Source organism: Hyla sarda, chromosome 7 (assembly GCF_029499605.1).
Source record: "Hyla sarda isolate aHylSar1 chromosome 7, aHylSar1.hap1, whole genome shotgun sequence".
Taxonomy (NCBI): Eukaryota; Metazoa; Chordata; class Amphibia; order Anura; family Hylidae; genus Hyla; species Hyla sarda.
In genome coordinates this window covers 59,843,042-59,855,678 of record NC_079195.1, presented here as the reverse complement: position 1 = coordinate 59,855,678, position 12,637 = coordinate 59,843,042, and the positions used below count along the sequence as shown (strand labels likewise).

The following is a 12,637-nucleotide window of genomic DNA, read 5'->3' as shown; positions in this document are numbered from 1 at the left end:
AGTCAATCGGCACAAAGCAAAGTTCACTCCGTGCACCGGATGTCTAGGGTGCCGCAGCCAAGATCGCTGGGGTCCACAGCGGCGGGACCCCCGGGATAAGATTTCTAGTGGTGGAGTACCCCTTTAAGGTCTGGTCTTTTTTTACAGGTACCAAGCTGAGATTGGTCACTTAACTTCTTATGGACCAAGCCCATTTTGACCTTAAGGACCAGGCCAATTTTATTTTTGCGTTTTCCTCCTCGCCTTCTAAAATCCATATCTTTTATATTTCCATCCACAGATCCATATAAGGGCTTGTTTTTTTTGTTTGTGACCAATTGTACTTTGCAATGACACCTCACTTTACCATAAAAACATTTTTTGTGAGGAAATTTTAATGAAAACCACAATTTAGCACATTTTGGGGAAGTTTTTGTTTTCACACTGTACACTTTACGGTAAAAATGACATGTTTTCTTTATTCTGTGGGTCAATACAATTAAAATGATACCATCTTTACATACTTTTGTATTATTGTACTGCTTTTAAGGGTACGTTCACACGGGCGGATTTTTTTGCGAATTTTCCACTTCGCATTTGAAAGCTCTTTTCGGCTGTCCGCAGAAGATTTTCCGTGGCAGAATTTACGCTACAGAAAATCCGCCGCAAGCCCCATTGAAGTCAGTAGGGACTGCGGCAGATTTTCCTCCGTGGAAAATCTGCTGCAGACAGCCGAGAAGAGCCCGCCCCCCTTTCAAATACGCAATTGAAAACCCGCAAAAAAAAAAAAAAAAAAAACAACGCCCGTGTGAACGTACCCGAAAAAAAAAAAATACTGATTTTGTACAAAAAGTTTTATATTTAAAATCTCCCTATTTTGACCACCTATAAATTTTTAACTTTTCCATTTACATGGCTGTATAGGGCTAATTTTTTGCGTCATGATCTGTACTTTTCAATACCACATTTGCATACATTAAACTTTTAAATCACTTTTTTTTTTTTTTATAGAATTGACAAAAAAGTTGCAATTTTGGACTATTTTTCACATTTACGCTGTTCACTTTATGGGATCATGAACATATTTTGATAGTTCGGATATTTATGCAAGTGACGATACCAGATTATTAATTATTTTTCTTTACGGTCTTTGGGGGGTAAAATGGGAAAAAGGGACAAATTTACATTTTTATTGGGGAAGGGAATTTTTCACTTAAAAAAAAGAAAAAAAAATGTTTTTATATCCCTATAGGGGACTATTTATAGCAATGATTTGATTGCTAATACTGTTCAGTGCTATGCATAGCACTGATCAGTGTTATCGGCGATCTTCTGCCCTGAGCAGAAGACCCCTGGAGATGGCCGTAGGCAGGTGAGCCGGAGGCCGATGAGCGGGTGATCCGGTCATCCATTTAAACACACACATTGCCGCAGATGCCTTGATCTGTATTGATCACGGCATCTGAGGGGTTAATGGTGGACATCAGCGCGATCGCTGATGTCCGCCATTACCGGCGGGTCTCGGCTACTATCAGCTCCAGTGCATGACGTGGTCACCGCTCCCTTGCTCGGTCATGTACAGGACATAAAAGTACGCAAAGTACCTCCGCACCAGGACGTACATTTGTGTCCTTGGTTGTTAAGGGGCTCTGTTTTCTCACTCTGCAGCTTATTAGCGGTACCTGAGCTAATTACCTCATGCGTTCTGCTTCGAAGGACTGCAATCACAGTAAAAATTTGCCATTTTTACCGGGATTAGCATAATTTGCGATTGTGGCAAAACATATACAATAATTAGCTCCAGTACCGATCATAGGCCAAAGTGTGTGAACAGTCTTAAGAGAGTGCTCCAAACTCAGCTTATTACCTGTATAAAAGATACCTGCGTGTCAGAAATCTTGCTGATTGATAGGGAATCAAATATTTATTTTCTTATTCTGGATTTTCCTTGTTTTGTCTCTCACTGTTCAAATGAAACGACCATTAAAATTATAGACTGATCAGTTTGTCAGTAGGCAAACTTACAAAGTCTGCAGGGGATCAAACACAGTAAAAAGGAAAAAAAAAAATATATAAAGATAAATAAGTATCTCATGGACACTCGGTGATAAACTTAAGGGGATAAGACGTCTTAGGGCCGGAGTACCCCTTTTCCAAAGGATAGGGGATAAGATGTCTGACAGCTAGGGACCCCCGCAATCTTGCATTCGGCACCCGCTTCTTTGAGCTACACGCCGCGCTGCCATCTCACAAACTGCCGGGTGCCGACCACGGGGCCGAAGTAATGTGATGTAACGACTCCGCCCCCTGTGTGACGTCAACCCCCGTCCCCGCTATGCAAGTCTATGGGAGGGGGCGTGACGGCTCAAAGAGGTGGGTGCCGAATGCAAGATTGCGGCAGTCCCCCTTTGGATAGGGGATAAGATGTCTTAGGGACGGAGTACACCTTTAATGGTGACCATCACCTATTACAAGCCATGCAGAGCAACAGCTCACCTCTATCTCACTTCATCCACCTGTACATCGGACCTGCTGGCAACAATCCCAAACACGAAACAAAAGGGTTGTCCAGCAACAAGGTGGTAAGATGAATTGTCTAGCTTTATTGAACATTCAGAATAACTTACAAGATAGACAAAGGAGCAGTGTACGCATCTGGCACATGTGAGAAGCAAATGGTTTTCAAATGAACCCGAAAAACAGTGTTACCTTAGAGTATAAGCCGGTGGCTATTGCAGAAAGCTTTCTAGATATTCACCTTAACTAAACAAACTCAGACATTATGTAGATCCACATCACTGTCTTTGTGTTTTTATATATGTTTATTATTTATCCGTGCATCCTAGTAATCACTGTATGTGAGCTGGACTTTTTATTATTAGTAATGCAGGAATGAAGGAAAATTTTTACATATTACAGAAAATCCCTTTATTCAGTCTTAAGAGCTTTGAAGTGACAAAACATTGAAAATCACAGTCATTGATGTCTTTACTCCAGGCCATAGTCAGCCGCTTCTAAACGGTCCTGACTATATAGTTTGAAAAAGCCCAGATATACATCTGGTTGGATGAAGGTCTGTTTAACAGCTGGGTCCTGCAGCATAAGCTTGTGCCAGGCATTCATACGTGGGAACTTTTCCAAAGACCTAGGGGGAATAAAAAGGATGGATTTATTCATGCTCTATCATTTTGTGTCTACAGCTCCTATAAAGACCTATGGCCCACATTTATCATTGTAGGTGTAAGTGAAGCATTTATCATTGTAGGTGTAAGTGAAGCATTGTTTTACACCTTTTTTTGTGTGCTGGTAATGTGCAGGAGCACCAAATTTATTAAGTGTTCACAGAGCATTTGATAAATTTGATAATTTTCTGAAATTTCTCTCTTCACATACACCAAAAAGCTACGCCAGGTCTGGGATGGTGTAGTTCAAGACACTTTTCAGTGGCTTTGCGCCATTTTGGCACCTTTTTACAAAAAGGCGCAGTTCATAAATCCCTTCCATATCATGTGTATTGCCAAAAATCAGTGGATTGCAACTCAAAATCAGCAGAAATGTGTAAACAAAAAGGTGCAAAAAAAGGCGCAAATAAACCCTGCTTGCGCCTTTTTGTGCCTTTTGTAGACACAAAAAAAAAACAGTCTAAAAGACAATGATAAATGTCGGCCCTATGTGTTTCCAAGGCAATAGACTACAAACAAACTCTGTGTAGTCCAATGTTCAGTCATATCGTCATGGATACAAATATAAATGCACAGTATATCTAAGTCATGGACAGATGGAAGGAAGTATAACTGCAGGAGAAAGCTACAAAGGGATTTTATTTAGGCTACGTGAACATAGTTTTATACTGTACGACTTTACCTACTAATCCTGTAATGAGGTAAATATAGTCCATACACAAAATACAATACTGACAAATATCAAATACTATAAAAATTCATAGAATAAGTAGCACTGAAAAGACTGATGGCATAGAGTGTGCTCTACATAAATACAATCATAGGGCAATAGTAGTCTATGTATATCCACAAAGAAAAAAATCATAGCAATAAAGTGCATAGAGCCAGGGATCACACAATACATTTTAGTCAATATTACGACCCAGAAGAAGCCTAATTGTTTGAGAACCAAGCCCCAGCCCCAAGGCATATTTTGCCCTCAATGCCCTTGTCTTGGGTTGTGAAGATATCATGCAAACCGTGGGTTTAAAATCTACATTGCGGCCAATTTAATGAATATTTTCATCTGTAACAGCATTCTCTTGGTGTTACAGATGGTTCCCATGCATCAAGCAAGACCAAAAGTGATACGCCACATCTAAAGAAAGGTCACATTGCTAAGGAAACCCAGAAGGTTCAAAAAGCCAGGAACAGCAGGTATGTGCATACAGACAATTCATGTACAGCAAAAACATTTTTTTTTTTTTTTTACAAAAACGTTAAAATTAATAATAATAAAAAAAAAAAAAAGTTAAACGCAAGTGAAAAAGGTAGATGCAGGGTTTTGGACAGCCATTAGTGGGGACTATCATCTAACCACAGGGTTGGTACACTCCAGCCCCCTGACAACTACAACTCTCATCATCCACCATTCAGTGTATCACAATCCTACTTCTGGCGTCACAAACCTCACTACCTGCTAGTATATTCTCTCATCCTCTCTTCTGATGTGTGGATAGAGATTAGATAGATTACATATAATATTTATTTATTATATATAAAAATAAATAAAGCAAATCAATATGATTTTCCCCTCTTACTCGGTGGCATCATAGATACAGAACCGCTCAAACCAGGGCCACATCATGTAGTCAATCATAGATACGGATTCTCCACCAAAGTAAGCGGTGTTCCTCTTGGTCAGTGCCTGTAAACAAAAGTTAGAAAGATAAAATTGAAATGTTATGCCTATAAAATTAAAAACTATGAAATTAGGAAATGCAAATGAAATGGCACCAACAAATGGTCCCCTCAGGAGCACATACCAAAGTAAGGCCAAGAGGTAATAGAAAAGGAAAATCTGTACATACAATGCTGTTCAGAAAGCAACCATAAATCCAAAAAAAAGCCAGCAAGATCATAAGCAGGTTCATACAGAATGGTAAGTAAATACAGAAGTCCATGCATGTGTAATGGATATCAGCCTTACCCAGGGAGGTGCAGATCCTAAGGAGGGTTTTGCTCGACGGAGTTTCGTTAGGAGGCGTTTACTGTTTGGTACCATTAAATTTGTGAAGAATTTTAATATGTGTTCTCAATAAAATAAAAGATTTTAATTTTTTTTGTAGTGTTTTGGTATTGGAGCCAACAATTAATCTGGGCACTACACTTTGTGTTGGTTAGTACTCGTTTGTCTTTTTTTTGGAGGATAGGACTATTTGTTGTGTCAAATATGATGGAACTGCCAATGGAGGTTAGAAACAGATCTTCTAATGATAGTGTTAACAGAGACTACATGATAGAAACCATTTTTTTTTTTTAAGTTTAAGCGACCCAGAGGTTTACAAAAACTTCCACACCTTTCAATGAAGATAAAGATGTGTTGTGTCAATAGGCAAGTGTGAAAGTAGATATAAAGAGACACTTTCTCTTAATCCAAACTATGGACAGGGCCAGCTTGGTCAGACACTGTGACAGTCCGAGAACATCTCCGTCCATAGCATGTGTAGGTTATATGCAATAGTTAGCTATCCAATATACTGTGGCGAGGGTGTGATAAGGGCAGATTGAATTACCCTAGGGGCAGATGGCATTAACCCCTTGTGTTAGTGACACCAGGGCATGGTTTATCCTCTACACCATGCGAAGGAATACCACTGGATCCTGGGCTAGACATGGGGGCAAATAATGACTGACGCCAAGTTACGGAACAACGGACCTTTACTGAGTCAGACAGATGTAACAGTCTATACAGCTTGGCTAGACCCACGGAGGTGACCAGTGACTTCAGAGACCTTAGGGCTTGCTGGGACTTAAAGTGGATTTGGACAATTTGGATACAGGCCACGCTGACTTAAGACAGGATGACTTTGACTGACTTGACTATGATGACTATGACTGACTTCACCCCTTCTGTAGCTTACCAGGCTTTGACTTGACCAGTGGGGCAATGGACTTGAGAATCAGTGGCTGCTTGACTGACTTTAGGCCTCCTCTGGACTCCAGACACACACCTAGGACTTGACCTCACTGCAACTCAAAGACTATGAGCACAAGAGAAAGAGAGCAAGCTCCACCCAGGGCTTATATGGGGGGAGACTAGGAGGGGTCCCATAGGTCACCCTTAGGTCACTGGCATAAAATATTTTATGTGCAATACAACACAGGCACTTAGGAATATACATAGGGTACAGGGGGGGGGGGGGGGCAGGGGTCACTGTAAGGAGGCTGCCTGACAGGGGTTCAACTCCTGTACTGGGCCACCACAATACTTATAAGGGTGCATTCACAAAATAATTTAGCAATGCGGTTGCCGGCGGGGAAATTTAAAAACCGGCCACTGCCGGTTCCGCGCTGCATCCAGGTTTTCAGCTACCATAGTAGTGCCATAACTTCTACTGAACACCCCAATTCATACCACAGCAGCCCACAGTCTGCTTCAGTTTGTAGTAAAATGGTGGCAAGGTGCCAGAGATGCTTTACCAACAACCTCCAAGTATAGTTCTAGAGAAGCCAGTCAGCAGTCACACAGCAGACAACACTGGCTGCCTAGCACAGCCTGGAACTAGACAGCAAGGGTGCCAGGAAAAGCTGGATGCACGCCATGTATGAGGTGTCCCAGCACAAGTGGCTGTCCCTTGGATGTGGACTGTTTTCGGCAGCTTGACAGGGTTAGGTGTTGGGCCCACTAGCGTCCTTTTGTGATATCAATTATGTGAATAGTGTCATATAAAAATATTATATTTTTCTTAAATTAATTTTGTTATGGTTCCATGTATGCGTTTTTCACATGTTACTGTGCCTTTAAGGGTGTTTCCCATGAGACTCCATGAACCCCATGTCACCGTGTGAGCCAATAAGACCCCAAGAATCTCCCCTGTATAGTGAGGTACAGGGGAGGAGCAAGTCAGCTTAGTTCCAGCAAGACTCCTGAGCAACAGCTTAGCTCAGGTGTGATGTGTGTCGTGTGTCCCAAGCAGAGGCCTACTTCAGCTTCAAGTTTACTACTGGTCATCCTACAAGTGTCACTCGCAGGAAAGATTCATGCCCCTGCAGAATAGTCTATAGTGCCTTGGAAGGACCCTAGCTACCAGAACCACAAATTCTACAATCCCGTCTGGTGAAAAGCATCACAAGTCTCAGAACGGCAACAATGCTCACAAGGGGTAGGCTGCACTCTCACACTAAGGCCAGCTGTTTGTGTTATACCAACTTCACAAGCTCAGTTAAGGAAATTAACCGTAACCTGACGTCGACGTGTTTATGGGCTCATGGTGTCTGGCCCCAGAAGACTGCTTCCCACCTTCGGGCCGTGGATCGGGTAAACAATGCTCTGGCATCATGAAATGATCAAGGTATGTCTACTAATACCCAGTGGTCGCCACATGTAGCCATAACGAGCTTGGAGACAGTCTGTCAATACTTACCACATCTCTGTCTATGACCCTACCCAGTAAGTCAATGGAAAAATTAAAAACTTTATGGCTCGCTGAACACAATAAAGCAAAAAGGGGACCCAGATTAGTTTATATGCCCTTTATCAAGTGATAATGCGATTTTGAGATGCCTCTTCCTACTGTATGATCCCTTATTTTTGGGCCTGTGAGCATATAGGTACAAAGAAGGAGATTTACTATCTGCAGTGATTTCGTGCAACATGGCACATATTCTGTGCAACCTTCGGTGTCTCACTTGGCCAGAATTTACTATGAGTGGTCCAACCTTGTAAGTTGCAGCTTATTGTAAAGTGCAACGTTACACTGCTGTTTGGCTCACAAAACTGCATATCTGGCATGCATGCTACACTTTCCAAGGAGAGAGTTCTGAGCGAAAATAAGGAAAAATTGGGGAGATTTGCCCGTTTTGTGGGAAGTGACTATGGGAAGGAGGCTTTCGGAATAGGAGATTGTGTTGACGCCCCAGGCTCAAGTTAGGAAACAAGTACAACACCAGTGGCAACAACCAATGAGGACGTGTTACCAAACTTACAGAATGAAGTTTCAGAGATGAATCCTCTTTTTTTAACCCCCTTTTAGGCTGTGTTTACACACAATGTACTGCAACTAATTACGCCGTAGATTTTTTATTTAAAATCACGCTTTTGCTAAAGCCCCAAAACAGGTACAAAATTGGCCAAAAATTGGGCAGAAAATTGGCCACAAAGTTAAAAAAAAAAAAAATAAATAAATATATATAAACACCAGACATTTGCAGATGTTATTTGGGTCATAAAATGCATCTAAAAAGTGTGAATTCAGCCTCATTGTTTCCTTTAATTGAATCTTGTAATAATGTATACAATGAATAAACTTTATTTGCTGCAACCAGAATACCCCATAATGAATTTCAGGATTTTGCTCTAAGCTGGTTATTAGAGATGAGCGAAGTTACAGTGATTCGATTCGTCACGAACTTCTCGGCTCGGCAGCTACTGACTTTATCCTGCATAAATTAGTTCAGCTTTCAGGTGTTACGGTGGCTGGAAAAGGTGGATACAGTCCTAGGAAAGAGTCTCCAGCCCACCGGAGCACCTGAAAGCTGAACTAATTTATGCAGGATAAAGTCAGCTACTGCCGAGCCGAGAAGTTCGTGATGAATCGAATTACTGTAACTTCGCTCATCTCTAAAATGATAAGATGAAGTTACCTCTTCTAATGTTTTCAATTTCTCAAAAGCCTTTGTCTTTAACTCGGTTATATCTTCATTTTTCTTTTTGGCAAACAGAATACTGGTCAATGCAGATGTGACCTAAAGTAAAATAAACAGATATTATACTATAGATACATAGAATATAAGTCATACAAAAACTCTGCCAATGCGGTATGTGCTACCCATATAAAATATATATATATCCTACAAATGAACAAAGTGACTGAACTTGATATTAAAATTTATGTAATCTTTATTGAAATCACATAGACACAATCACAAGACAAAAATCACAAGACAAAAATCACATAAAAAAAGGCACAAAGAACACAGCAAAAGAAAATACCCACAGGTAAATAGTGGAATCTGCTGGCTGGAGAAAAACTATTTTCCTCACAGGACACAAATGTAAACCGTACATGAGGGTAAGGTGCAAAAATGGAAACAAAAGGGGTCAGAGCAGCTATATGTACATTGCCATATAATAATCCCATCAATAAAAAGGTGCCAAAGTGCATACAATGGTATAAGTTAAAGGGGTACTCCGCCCCTAGACATCTTATTCCCTATCCTTTCGATAGGGAATAAGATGTCAGATCGCGGGTGCAGCACCCACCTGTTGCGGCTTCCCACCACGGTGACGGGAGATCGTGACGTGATATATATAACGCCGAGATATATTGCATAAACTATATGGATGGATGAAAAAAAACAATGCAAAGCCTGGCAAAATATGCCCCCCCCCCCCCTCCTCCCCAGCACGAAACTCATTACCTGTGGGTCACATTTTGCTTGATCACAGGGTCACGTTTCGCATTATGCTTGATCAGAGGGTGGTGACCGTGACCCTGTGATCAAGCGTAACACGAAATGCACGTTGGGGTGACGTTCTGCGTGACCCACAGGTAATTAGTGTGGTGCTGGGGGGGGTTATTTACCCATGGGGAGGGAGGCATATTTTGCCAGGCTTTGCATTTTTTTTTATCCATCCATATAGTTTAAGTTGAGAGGTGAACTTGCAGTCAAGTGATTGTGCAATATATCTCGGCATTCTATATATGTGCTTAACTTATACCATTGTATGCACTTTGGCACTTGTATTGCTTGGATTCACAAACACACACATACCGTATATACTCGAGTATAAGCCCAGTTTTTCAGCACGATTTTTCGTTCTGAAAACGCCCCCCTCGGCTTTTACTCGAGTGAACTCTCCGTCTGTCAATCCCTTTTCAGTGGTCTTTAACCTGCGGACCGCCAGATGTTGTAAAACTACAACTCCCAGCATGCCCGGACAGCCATCGGCTGTCCGGGCATGCTGGGAGTTGTAGTTTTGAAACATCTGGAGGTCCGCAGGTTGAAGACCACTGCGGCCTTCGTCATCATCCAGACCCCCTTTAGTTTTCTACTCACCTCCCCTCGGTGGGAAGGAAGGGTGAGCTGGTCTGGGCCATCTATGCTGCAGGGACCGTCCGGTGGGGAGGGTTAGTCATTCCGGGCTGTACATTTTCACCGGGAGGGCCTCTTCTCCTCTCCGGGCTGGCCCCGGACTAGTGACGTTGCCTTGATGAGGACGCACAGGGACGTTCATGCGCAGGGACGGACGTCCCAGTGAGTCATCGTCAAGGCAACGTCACTAGTCCAGGGCCGTCCCGGAGTGGAGTAGAGGGCCGATGGCTGTCTGGGCATGCTGGGAGTTGTAGTTCTGCAACATCTGGAGGTCCGCAGGTTGAAGACCACTGAAAAGGATTGACAGGCAGTGATGATGACGGGGTGATGATGAGGGTCTGGATGATGACAGGGGGGGGGGGATGATGTATTTCCCATCCTAGGCTTATAGTAGAGTCTATAACTTTTCCAGGGTTTTTGGGGTGAAATTAGAGTCCTCGGCTTATATTCGAGTATATACGGTACATATACATATATTGTATAGAGTTTTAGTTTTTGCTAATGACAGCCCCCATTTAAGATCAGAGTTTCAAACATCAGTCTTAATGAAAACTGTCCTGGAGATGAATGCCTCCTAATACATTTCTCCTGTCTGTGGTTGTCCATGTAACACAAATGGAAATACACAATGGCCCTCATTTACTATTCTAAACCCGACCTCTTTTGTCGGGTTTTTTTGTCGCATCTTTGTCTGCGCCATGTCGCAGACATCGTGCGCCAGTCTGCGACACCATGCGACCTTTTTTTCCCCGACGGACCCGATGTGGATTCTCCCAAACCCGAAAAAGGGGCGTTACCCGACATTTCTGAGCTTTCCCACGTATTTATTAAGGTTTCCAACCCGAATTTGTTGTATTGTTGTGGATTTTTTCCCGACAGCTCAGAGGAGTTGGAAACCAAAACCAACAAAACCCACGTGCGACAAACAGGATGCAACATAATAAATACCAGGGGAAAAAAGCAGTCGGGTAAGAAAGCAAGATAGACTTACAACCCGATTTTCTTAGTAAATGAGGGCCAATATATCAGCTATTAGTTGGAGAAGATTTCTGCCAATTTCTAGAGTAAATTATTGTAAATTCGCCAGTGAAGGGGTGTAGAAACATTTAAAAAATTGCAAATGTTACGAGTGATCATATGTAAACCAACCCCCCCCCCCCCCCTTCAACAATTTTTTCTGGAATCCTATCAAAACGTTCTCTTATGCTACACAGTCTACAGAAGACGACAACGACAACATCCAAATTATGTTGACAATTTGGTAGCTTTCACAACTTTCCAGTTTTTAACCCTAGACTACAAAAGCCAAGTCCTAACATAAGGCGACAGGAATGCTAACATAATGGTAGATGACCCAGTAGCCTGTGACCATGAGTGTCAGAAGTCCACCTGTGCACATCTCATGAATACGTCTTTGTAATAAAGCCAATAATCCCCCTACCCTAGAGAATTGTTCCAGAATCATTCTCTCTTGTGCTTTTTCATAGGGATCTGCTGGAGTCAGCTTTTTCCCGGGATAGGTTTCATCCAGGTAATCACAAACTATTGGAGAGTCATAAATGATTTTACCATCAGAAGTCTCAATAGATGGTACCAATCCATGAGGACTTTTCTCAAAAAACCAATCCGGCTTGCTCTTTAGGTTAATGTTGACAATTTCATGTCTGAACAGAGATAAATAATTGGTTAATAAAAGGGAAATTCACTTTTTAAAACATGTAAGACGGTCACCGTGAAGTTACAGTAGAAGACCATATGGAGAACCGCAGACCCCCTCCCACCCTGCAATGGTTTTAGGTGATCCTTGGTTTCACTATGATCATTCTCCTGCATCTTGAGATGATGGAAAATAACTTCACCAAAACTGTAGTTAGGCAATTCATATAACGAAAATTTCAATGACCCCAATTTGACAATGACCTAGTGACATTCAGGCTGCTTTCCGCTGGTATCTGTTAATTCAACTTCAAATTGAGTCCCATTAAATTAGCGCAAACCAGCACAAAGCTGCCCCAACATTGTCACTAGGTAACTACATTTGGGTCATTAAAATAATTGATGCACGCAGCTGTATGTCACAGTATATGTCAGTATCCTGTTCTTGGCTGGATGCCGACTGATCCCTGTGATATACTCCAAAAGTGCAGCCTGAATTCATTTAAAAAAAAAAAAAAAAAAAAAAAAACAATTAGTGAATCATGAGAAATGAAATCTAAAGTCTAAAGTAGCCATGGGGGGTCAGTTGAGGCCACCAGAGCTCAATATATGTTTCACTATACAGCAGCTTCTTTTGGAGAAGCCGCCATAGAGTGAAACAGAAGAAGCTGCAATATAGCAAAATGTATGTCGGGCTCTGGTGAGCTCCCTTGTCCCACTTTGCCCCCTTTCCTACTATTTTT

At 41.9% G+C, this 12,637-nt stretch overlaps 2 protein-coding genes across 3 annotated transcripts in view; both read right to left on the bottom strand.

The window, feature by feature from the left end:
- Nucleotides 1–2,519, bottom strand: part of LOC130281693 (glutathione S-transferase omega-1-like) — a 39,000-nt gene extending 36,481 nt beyond the window's left edge. Inside the window, exon 1 of the mRNA XM_056529188.1 lies at nt 2,476–2,519. The gene's annotated coding sequence lies outside the window, so the exon portion shown is untranslated. The remainder of the gene's footprint in view (nt 1–2,475) is intronic.
- Nucleotides 2,520–2,562: 43 nt separating this feature from the next.
- The window catches only part of LOC130281692 (glutathione S-transferase omega-1-like), a 50,115-nt gene continuing 40,040 nt past the window's right edge, over nt 2,563–12,637 (bottom strand). For both annotated transcript variants that reach the window (XM_056529186.1, XM_056529185.1), the window contains exons 4-7: nt 11,680–11,902; nt 8,787–8,888; nt 4,742–4,848; nt 2,563–3,124 (exon numbers count right to left, since the gene is read on the bottom strand). In XM_056529186.1, coding sequence (XP_056385161.1) covers nt 2,968–3,124; nt 4,742–4,848; nt 8,787–8,888; nt 11,680–11,902 — 589 coding nt within the window. In that variant the 3' untranslated portion in view covers nt 2,563–2,967. The remainder of the gene's footprint in view (nt 3,125–4,741; nt 4,849–8,786; nt 8,889–11,679; nt 11,903–12,637) is intronic.